This window comes from Neopelma chrysocephalum, unplaced genomic scaffold (assembly GCF_003984885.1).
Source record: "Neopelma chrysocephalum unplaced genomic scaffold, ASM398488v2 Primary Assembly neopelma1_26, whole genome shotgun sequence".
Lineage (NCBI taxonomy): Eukaryota > Metazoa > Chordata > Aves > Passeriformes > Pipridae > Neopelma > Neopelma chrysocephalum.
Window position 1 is genome coordinate 150060 of NW_020897695.1, and position 9982 is coordinate 160041.

The 9982-nt window shown below is 43.1% G+C and overlaps 1 protein-coding gene across 1 annotated transcript; it reads left to right on the forward strand.

Moving 5' to 3' along the window:
- The first annotated feature begins 910 nt into the window (after positions 1-910).
- Positions 911-9511, forward strand: NPY (neuropeptide Y). The gene is made up of 4 exons (XM_027675236.1): positions 911-1029; positions 1204-1391; positions 6703-6783; positions 9220-9511. The coding sequence occupies exons 2-4, from the start codon at positions 1204-1206 to the stop codon at positions 9242-9244; spliced, it is 294 nt and encodes a 97-aa protein (XP_027531037.1). The 5' UTR covers positions 911-1029; the 3' UTR covers positions 9245-9511.
- Positions 9512-9982: the final 471 nt, after the last annotated feature.

Below are 9982 nucleotides of genomic sequence, written 5' to 3' on the forward strand. Positions count from 1 at the left end.
TGTAGTCCCATGTTGCTGGGAGAAGCTGCTGCATCCCAGATTCAGCAGTGGCTCCCTTGGGTCAGGACAGCTGTTGGAAAGGCTGTTGTGTTCCCATGGTGTTGGTGAGTTTCCTTCTGTGACATTTGGCTCAGGCACAGAAATGAAACAGAACAAAGTAATTTTAGCACAGAAACTCAGAAGGTACCCCTGAGCAGGGGGGCAGAGTGGGCATGGAGGGAGGTACAATTTGCAGCTCTGCTACCAGTCTTCCGGAGAGTTAAGCCTAAAGATTTGTTGTGAATGCCCCATCCCTGGAAGTGCTCAAGATCAGTTTGGATGGGTCTCTGAGCAACCAGGTCTAATGGAAGTCATCCCTGTAAATGGCAGAGTGGTTGAAACTAGGCAATCTTTAAGGTCTCTTCCAACACAAACCATTCTATGAATCTTTGATTTACCCGTTTTGTGGGTATGATGTCTGAGCCTGTGGCACTGATTCGGTATTTTTGTTTGCCCAAAACCGGCTTGCTTTCATGGCTTTATATCTGGCGGCACTACTGATACGAAGCTCAAGCTTTGGGCACCTCTGTTGCCACAGGAGCGGGGCCAATTCGTTCCTCAGAGTTCCCCCGCCGCCTCCGGGCAGCACGGCGGCTCCACATGTACAGGCGGCCGGGCTCCCACGGCCAGACCGGGACACGCAGGGCCGGCTGCAGCGCCCGGTGGCAGAGCCTGCGGGCAGCCCGCGGGTGGGACCCGCCGGGGCGGCGGGGGCGGTGCGGGGGCCGCGGCGGGAGCTCAGGCAGCGCCCGCCCCCTCGGTGCCGCCCGGCCCCCCCCGGCCGCGGCCGCGGTGCCCCTCCCGGGGCAGGGGCAGGCGGAGCGGGGCGTGGGGGATCGGAGCTGGCGAGGCGTGATCGCCCGAGGCCCCTCCTGCTTGCTGGGGAAGCCTTAAAACACCCCGGCGAGGCGCGGAGCCTCGCACTCGGGAGCCCCGACGCACGGGCAGACGCCTCGCCGAGCCGGGAGCCGCTCCGCTGCAACCACTGCCGTGAGTGCCGCGACGGGGCGGGCACGGGCACGGGCACGGGAATGGGAATGGGGACGAAGCGGGGGACGTGGGGCGGCCAGGACCGGCCAGGGGCTGCGCTGGTTTGGCCGCGCTGCTCCTACCGTCGGGGCAGGTGCTGACGGCGGCTCCCCTCCATCCCGCCCCGCCATGCAGATGCAGGGCACCGTGAGGCTGTGGGTGTCGGTGCTGACTTTCGCCCTGTCGCTGCTGGTCTGCCTGGGGACGCTGGCAGAGGCGTACCCCTCCAAACCGGACAGCCCCGGCGAGGACGCCCCCGCAGAGGACATGGCCAGATACTACTCGGCGCTGAGGCACTACATCAACCTCATCACCAGGCAGAGGTAGGCAGAGCGGGACGGCAGACATCCCCCCTTCCCGCTCCCCGGGCAGATTTTTCCTTGTCGAGGCTCAGGGGAGGAAGGTGGGGTGCCCCCTCACACTGGCTGTCTTCCTTTGCTTTCCCCACCCACACGGAGAAAGACGTGGTGCACAGATTCCCTTTAGAGAGCAACATCCATGAACCTTGAGTTGCCTCTGGGTCCAGAGCTGAATTTCCACCATCCAAGTTGTCAGAAGAGTGTCAACGCTGCCTCTGCTATCTCAGCCCTTTCTAGCTCAGACAGGCTGGCAGTCAGGAGCAGGAGCCACAGGGCATGCATGGGGAGAGCCCCCCAAAAGGGAAAGAAAACATAACTAACCTGGGAGCTGGGGAGAGCTAGGCAGGGCAGTAGGAGCAGTTTTCCACTTCTGTTGCTGCCACCCACTCAAGTGAAGATTCTCATGAGAAAAAGTGCCCTCTGAGAAAATGTAGTAGTCCAGATGCTTTGTGGTTTGCCATTTACCTATTGCAGCTGTGGTTGCCAAAAAGCCTAACAAAGTCCTAACAAAAACCTCTCTCAAGATCACAAACAAGAACTCAAGCCCAATCTGAAAGAGAAAAGAGTGTGAACCCAAGCCTGCCTGGCTCTAAACCAGCTTTCTGGTTTTGACTGTGCTTGTTAAAGTAGAAGTAAAGGCTCAGTCTGAAAAAAAAATCCTGGCAAATTATTATAAAAAAATCATCTTCTTTGGGAGTGTTTGTCCAGTTAGACTGTGATTGAGAGAAGTTTCCCCTGAGGTACCACAGCAGTGTGTGACCCAGAAGAGTTTTGACATATTTATTTGTTAATATCAAAACCAGATGAGAGGTCTAAAATTAGGCATTCATTTGTCCCTCTAGAACTTTGAAGAATTAAATTAGAAGGGAGGCTATCGTGTAACTGAGACCTTTCTCAGCAAGTCCATAACATTGTCTGCCAGTGCACTAATAGTATAAGACAGATGAAGATGCTGATAGAAATACAGTTCTTCAGTCCTGAACTTTTAAAGCAATAATCACAGATCACACGTGTATGGCATGGTTCTGGATGGCAGGCTGTGCTCAGATAACTTTTTGTCTAGATTACTGCTAAAATAATCTGATCCTCGAGTTCTGCCTCTGCTACCCTTTTCTCTTGCATGTCGTGGGATCTCCAGGCTGGTCTCTCATCCCTTCTTTTCTTCTTTCATCTCCCGTTTCAAAGGTGGCTCCTGTCCAAAGCCATGTCATATTTAAGAACAAAAAAAACCAAATCCAAACCCAACCAAACAAACCCTCCTTTCTCTATTCAAACACCACTTCTGGTGTGTATCCTGTATGCTTGCTTTGATGTTGACTATGTAGCTTTTTTCCCCCCTATTTTCTGGGTTGTACCTATAAAACTCAGAGATTGAGACTGATTTAATTCTTACGTGTGGATTTGGGGTCTGAAATGAAGTGAAATAGTGATTGTTGCTGATGGATAAAATTTAAGTTTTGTTCTTTAGATTTTACCCAGATTTCCTACCCACCCTCATATTTAAAGGAACAGAATTGACCTAGAAGTACAAGAAAGTTGGCAGAAAAAAGCACTACAATGACAACTTAGTGATACACATTTAAAAGTTGACTACATAGGTTAACTGAAAAACCAAAAAGGTACGCTGTTTCCACTGTGTGGTGAATTAACAGTCCAGAAATAAAGCAATTGCCTTCTCCCTTTGGATAGCTTAACTGAGATCCTGGAGGTTCCCTTTTTCGGCAGTGACACAGTCATTTGCAAAACGAAATCAATAACTTTTGAAGCACTTTGGACTGGTTGTTTTGTCAGTTTCAGCAGATGTGCTCAAAGTTTTCTCTCTTTTTACAGCTTTTTACCTCTTCTTTTTGTGCATAGTACTGTGACAGGGGGAGACAAGGTGTCCAGGGGCTGTCCTGCTCCTCCTGAGGGTGAATGAGCAAGCTGTTGCCCTCTCACCTGGTGCCTGTAGCCAGTGAGACAAAGTAAGAGCATGTTGGCAAAGGAGAAGATGAGGAGATTGATTTTTTTTTTCTTGTTTTTTTTTTTTCTCTTCAGGTTCATCTGTCCTGCCTTATTTGATGTTTCTGTGATTATGAATAATCTCCTGTCTCATCTTCCTGCCTTCTGCTTCTGGCTTGGCCCAAGCATTTGAGTGCCATTTCCCTCCAAGCTACTGTGACCCACAGGGTCTTCACCCCAGCTCCCATGAAACTTCTTCCTTCCAGACCATCTTTCTCTTCTTGTCTTTAGACCCTGCCGATCTGGCTGTTTTGCTTCCCCTCTCCTTTGAAATCCTCCTCCTTCAGATTCATCTTACTTAGCTTTAGACATCAGTGCCAGCTTTATATCCCTTTGAGGTTAGCTGAGGGAAACAGGTACTGGTGTGGTGCAGGTCACCAGGCCGGTTTCAGGATTCTTGTTTCTGATGAGATCCCTTGTTCCTTGTGTGACAGGTCTTTATGACTTGAAAGAGAACTCAAGATGACCAGCACAGTTGCAGACTCCTGCACTATAGATGTCTGTGTGTCTTTGGATTAGTTCCACCTCTGTCTCCCAAACCATCCTGTGGTCTTGCCTCATATCCCTCTACCACATTGTTCAGGAGGCTTTTTTCACAGCCCATTTTTACTGGAATCACTCCTCCTTCTGTTACTTGCTACTACCTGTACTCCCTCTTGCGAACAGGCCGCCTTCTTTCCTTGTCCTTTGTAGCTTGTTCATGAATCCATGGCTCTTCTGTGCTGTAGCAAAACAGTAAGGCCATTCCCGCTGGAAATGGCTCGAGCTATAGACAGAGCAGAGAGTATCTGGAAGGGTGTCTGACTTGGGCAGTGCTGATGCTCCTGCTTCATGACAACACCCTTTGATGGGGAAGGGAGCAGCTCTCAAGAGCTTTGGTTTCTTGGCAGTTTTCTGAATCAGACCCACATGTTTCTGAGATCCCTCAGCTCCTGTTGCCAACCTAGGACATTGGGATTTGACTCTCAAGACCCAAGTTTTCATAGGAAGCTTTGAGATTTTGCTGAATCTGCAATACTGTGTCTCTAATCAGAATAAGTGTGTTTACTCCTCAAATCCCTTTGACTTCAGCTGGAGCTGTGAGTTATCAGCATGCCCCAAAATAGGCCTTGATGTCTCAAACTGAACATAAAAACTAACCAGGTATTTTCACCTGGCTTTCAAGCCTTGTCCTTTTAAAAAAAACATGATATTTGATAAGTGTTTCCCAAACAGAAGATAGAAGTCTGGCTTTCTGTGTTCTTGTTATCTCAGAGCTGGGCAGGGTAGACAAGGAGACAAAGCATGAAGCAGCTGAAGTGAAGCAAAGATCTCTCAAGGCATTTGCATCAGAAAGAAGAGACTGACTTTGACAAGAGAGGACTTTTGCCTCTATTTAGTATGTCTGTAGCATGGTTGTTTCCCAGGCACAAAATTCCAGGGTAGACAGGAGACTCAGGCATCTTCCTGTCACAGGAAGAATGGCTATTCTTTGGCCAGCCCAGTTGGTTGCAGTCAGTGAACACCTTGCGTGCAGCTTTTCTGTGTGAGGACAAGGTGGATCCATGCAGCACAGGTAGCAGTGCTAATCTAGCCAAGATGCTAAAGGGACTCATATAAAAGATATCTCCCTAACACAGTCATCTTCATTATTTGAGTGAATCTCTGCACTCCAGGTGGTTGCTTCCTATTTCTTACTCAGACAAAACTTTCTGAGAGATTCGTGGGAGTTTTGTCCAAGCGTGAGCTATTAGAGCAAGTTGTTGATCTGTTAAATCAATTTCTTTAACATAATGGAAAATTAGATTCCTCCTCAGTTGAACTCCAGGTCACATCCATATTAATCAGAGTAGGGAACTAGAAAGAAAGAAATCCCTTTGTGGTGCTGGAGTGCAAGGTATTTGATTCAGCATCATGCCTGATTGCACTATTGTAATAGCATTTTACTGTGTCTGGCTGGTTCTTTTCAAATACCTGCTTTCAATCTGCTTAGATTAAGAAACTTACCTTAACTTTCTGAAACTGCTGGTTTGCCTTTCTGGAGCCCAGATGATGCACTAAAATGATTAAGGTGATGCAAAAATACAAAGAGTTTAATAAAATGATTGAAAAGTGAGATATGTTTCCACTTTTCAAGAAGTTATGTAATCAACAGTTAAAACTGCTAGCTTTTTAAATGTAGTTTGGGAAGGTTTTGGGTTTTAGATCACTGGAATGACTGTGGTCACTGGATAGTAATGTAAGTCTTTAATTACACTGATTTCTCTGGAGTCAGAATTTCACTCATGCGACATTAAGAAAGCTGTTCATGTACTTTGTGATTCAGAATAATTGCATACACAAGTTGCAAAGTGTGATCTTAATTCTTTCCAACTGAGGGATCGTTTGCTCATAGTTATCACTCTTAGGCTAATGAATCCTTAGAGTGATTAAATGTCTGTCAGGCAGGCTGACATTGTTGCTTCTGTTTTCTCAGGAAAAGAGATCAAATTCCTTCCCAAGAAACAGAAGTTGCAGTACTTTTAACTGTTGAGTAATGTACAGTATCCAGAATTAGGAAAAAAAAAAGGCAAGTAGAAGGCTGGCTGCTGTGTAAGTTTAGGACAAAGGTAGCCCATGACATCCCATTTAACTGAAGAACTCTGAATATGTTTTTGTTCCCATAGCCACATAGTTCAAGATGATTACCCTGGGATAGCTCAGTTTTGCCAACCCAATGTGCTATGTGTTGGGCAGCCCCAAATGTACTAGTTATCTTAAAATCTCATTCGATTCCTTGGTTAGTATGGCACACTGGGTTTTCTCTTCTATTAACCTAATGGATAAATTCCACTCCTCATTTGAATAATTTCTAATGAAGGATAGAGTATCATTTAAACCAATGAGAAAATTAAAGAGATGATGGAAATGGATTTGTAAGCAAGAATGACATGCTTGGAGGTCACAGCATGCACAGCTTCTTCCCTCTTCCTCCATGCTCACATCAGTAAGGTGCAAAGTCCTAGAGTATCCAGGAACAGCCATCAAAGTGAGAAATATTCAGAGTTTCTCAATACCACAATGTAAAATGATTATGTGAAAAATGTAGAAAAATATGGGGGGGGAAGAGTACTGAAGAATGAATGTCTTCCCTGCATTGTTAAGTTAAATTAAAATACTTGCTGAAAAGTGGTATTTATGTCCACTCTGTTACTTTTTCTGGGAAAAAAACCCAACAACTAATGGTTCTGTGCTCAGTCTTCATTTGTAAAAACTGACATATACAAAAATGCAACTTTTTAAAATTTTTCCTTAGATATGGAAAGAGATCAAGCCCAGATACACTGATGTCAGACCTCTTGTTGAGGGAAAGCACAGAAAACATTCCTAGATCCAGGTATGTATGAAGAGATTTTGTGGTGGCTTTCACTTCTCATTTAGATTTAATGGTTTCATTTATTATCAGTAAATATGTTTCACAGAGAAAAGACATATGCCACCAACAGCTGGTTAGACATGTCCTGAAAAAACTTTTTTAATTCCCTTTTTTTTAAAGAAATATCACCATTTATGAGTGCAAGAAATGTCTTAGCAAATATGATATAGTCCATACTCCATGAGTTTTGGAGCAGGCCATACCTGTTACTTGGAGGAAGGGAAGCATTCCCAAGGCACTTGCCCCATTATGGACTTTATTATACAAAATTATATGCTGATGTTTGATTCCTTACATATTAGAGCCCCAAGGATGACATATTTCTACTCATTTGATACTCACACAGGTGGTAAATATGTTCATACATTAACTCGTACACAAATGCATGGCTATGACTTGTCTTTAAAATACGGTATTTCACATTGGTTTTGTATCTAATATTTTACAAGGGGGAAAAAAGGCTTTTATATTTCCACTTGCACTTGGTTTAGAGTAACAGTGGTGTTTCAAACAGCACAGGGATTTCAAATGTACATAATGTATTTGTCTAGTTAGGTAATGACACTTTAGCTATAATGTAAGATACTGTAGTAGTGACTGCAATTTACACAGCTGAAAAGTAAGTATGTTGAAAAGGTAAGATGCAGGGGGAGTTTTGGCTCATGAAGGAAAATATTGCTTTTAATTTTACTCACAATCAAACATAGATGAGCTCAGTTTAAGCCTTTACTGATAGTCTGAAGTTTGCTGGTAATACTTCTAATGCAGAAATAAATATTTTATGCAATTGTCATTTCAGGAGCCTACAAGCAAGTGCTATGCACTCTCATCAGCTCTGTAAAGGCTCAATTAGACTAGTTAAATACTTAAGCATAATAGTCTGTAGCACTGAATTCAGGGCATGATCATGACACTGAAAGGTAACCAAAATTTCTACTGTCATCAAGAGATATTTTCCATGAAACTTGTGGTTCTGCACATAGGGAGAACATTGACTTATGTTTTGATGACTAACTGCAGCTGTGGGGATGCAGTTTTCTCTGCAGATGCTTATCTAAAAAACTGCATGGAGTGAAGTGAAATGTATTAGACTATTTTGTGTTTGGTAATGACAAGGCAGAGCCCTCACATAATGGGAAATTTCCACTGCCATGAATTTGAGGCAACACACAGGGTAGTACAAAGTCTAATATTCTCTGTAATTTTCACCTCTTCATGACAAAACTTCATGATTATTATTATTGTTTCAATAATGCTATTTATAACACACCGGGGAGTAAAAATTCATCAGCAAAATAACCAGCTTGTCTGCATTTAACATCAAGAATTGATGAGAAGCAGATTTTTGTTTCATACCCCCTGTAATGGCACTTTAAACTGAGTGTGGTATTTGTCACTCATCAGTGACAGTTATGGGAGTACTGGGAACAATGATTTCTAGTTTCCCATGGATATGTTTTCTAGGATAAAACCCAGTATGGATTCTGAACTCCACTCCAGATTTTCCTCCATGTGAGGACATAATTAAATCTTCTTTCTATTCAGTCCTGTGTTTCATGGCACATCAGGAGCTTAATATCTCTGAGATCTGAAATCCTGACTTGGTTGAAATTGTCCAGAGGGTGTGAAAGCTGGGGGGGGAAGTTAGGGGAACTGCACAGGAGTGGACAGCTGGACACACAGCAGATATACTCAGGTGCAGCACAGCTGCCTAAGTCTTCCTCATGGAGGAAGCCATGCTGAATGAATGAAAGGCAGGCTGGTGTTATTCTGAGTTTAAATTAAGTAAATGTTTTAGAAATGGTTATATATGAAGCAAGTTAAGGAGCAGATGTAAATTGCACTCAGTGAATCAGTGACATAGAGATACTTCATGAGTTCTTGGGAACTGAACTTTGTAACTAAATATTGGGATATTAATAAATTACTTAATTGTCTTCAGCTTGGCCGGCCTGGTTTGACATTTTGCTTTTGCTGACTAAAATATGCCCCAAAGTATTTTGTAGTCTAGGTGTATGCCTGGCTATATGAAGAAATTTTAGAGAGATGCTTACAGAAACTTGTTACAAAATAGGAAGATAAAGATTTAAAAGCAAAAATAAAAAAAGAGGTGCCTTGATCTGAGTACAGGTAAGTTCTTATGACAGAAACATGATGTGGCATATTTCTGATCTTGTCTGCCTTCTGGAGTGATAAGAAAATGTTTAATACTCAATAACAGGATGCATCTCACATAACACTGCCTCTTGGATACCTAGTGTGAAGTACTTGTGTACACTGCCTTTGCGGTCAGTCAGTGGGATGGGTATTTCCAGAATGAGTTTTCCATGTGTTTAATGGTTTTTTTTGTTTTGTTTTGTTTTTTTTTTAATATATATTCTCTAAAATGTATTACAGGTTTGAAGACCCTTCGATGTGGTGATGGAATTTTCAGCACACCTTCAAAACTTTTCCTAGTTTTCAGTTCATACTCCGCACCTATGAAGCAAATCATAGCATCATCCCCAATGCATGCAGCCGTTGTACTGAGTTCTGTAGAGTTTTTCCTTCATCATATTTGTATATATCTTTATTTAAATAAATTATTTGTGCATTCCAAAATATAACATACTTAATGAAAAGAACCAACCATGTCATTGGTATAACAATGCATTGTTTTAAACTATTAAAACTGAATTATAACCTCCCTGTAGACTGAAGTAGTGTGGACAACTATAGTATCGCAGTTATTACAGTAATTAGTCTGCAAAGTAAGATAAAGACATCATTTATTGTGGCCTCAGACTCATCTCAGATGCTTGATTTATGCAAAACTGTTAAAATAATTTATCACAGGCTGCCTAACTTAGGAAAATAGTGTTCTGAGAGGCAATTTTTCAGAATGAATGCACTCACATTGACAAATGTAGTAAAGTCAATGGCGTTTTCAAAACTGCTTAATTCTGCTAACTCCTCAAAACTGGTTTGAAGCTTGGCTGTAAGCCTGAATTAGTACTTTTAAATGAAACAGTTGTAACATCTTTGTTTTGGCAGTATGCAAAGTAGCAGAAAATACTATCTAAAATAACTCATAAACCAAGACATAAATATAACTATTTATGCCAGAAAAGAGACATCTAACGTTGCATAAGGCCTTGTAAGGTACTTGCGCTCTGAGCCT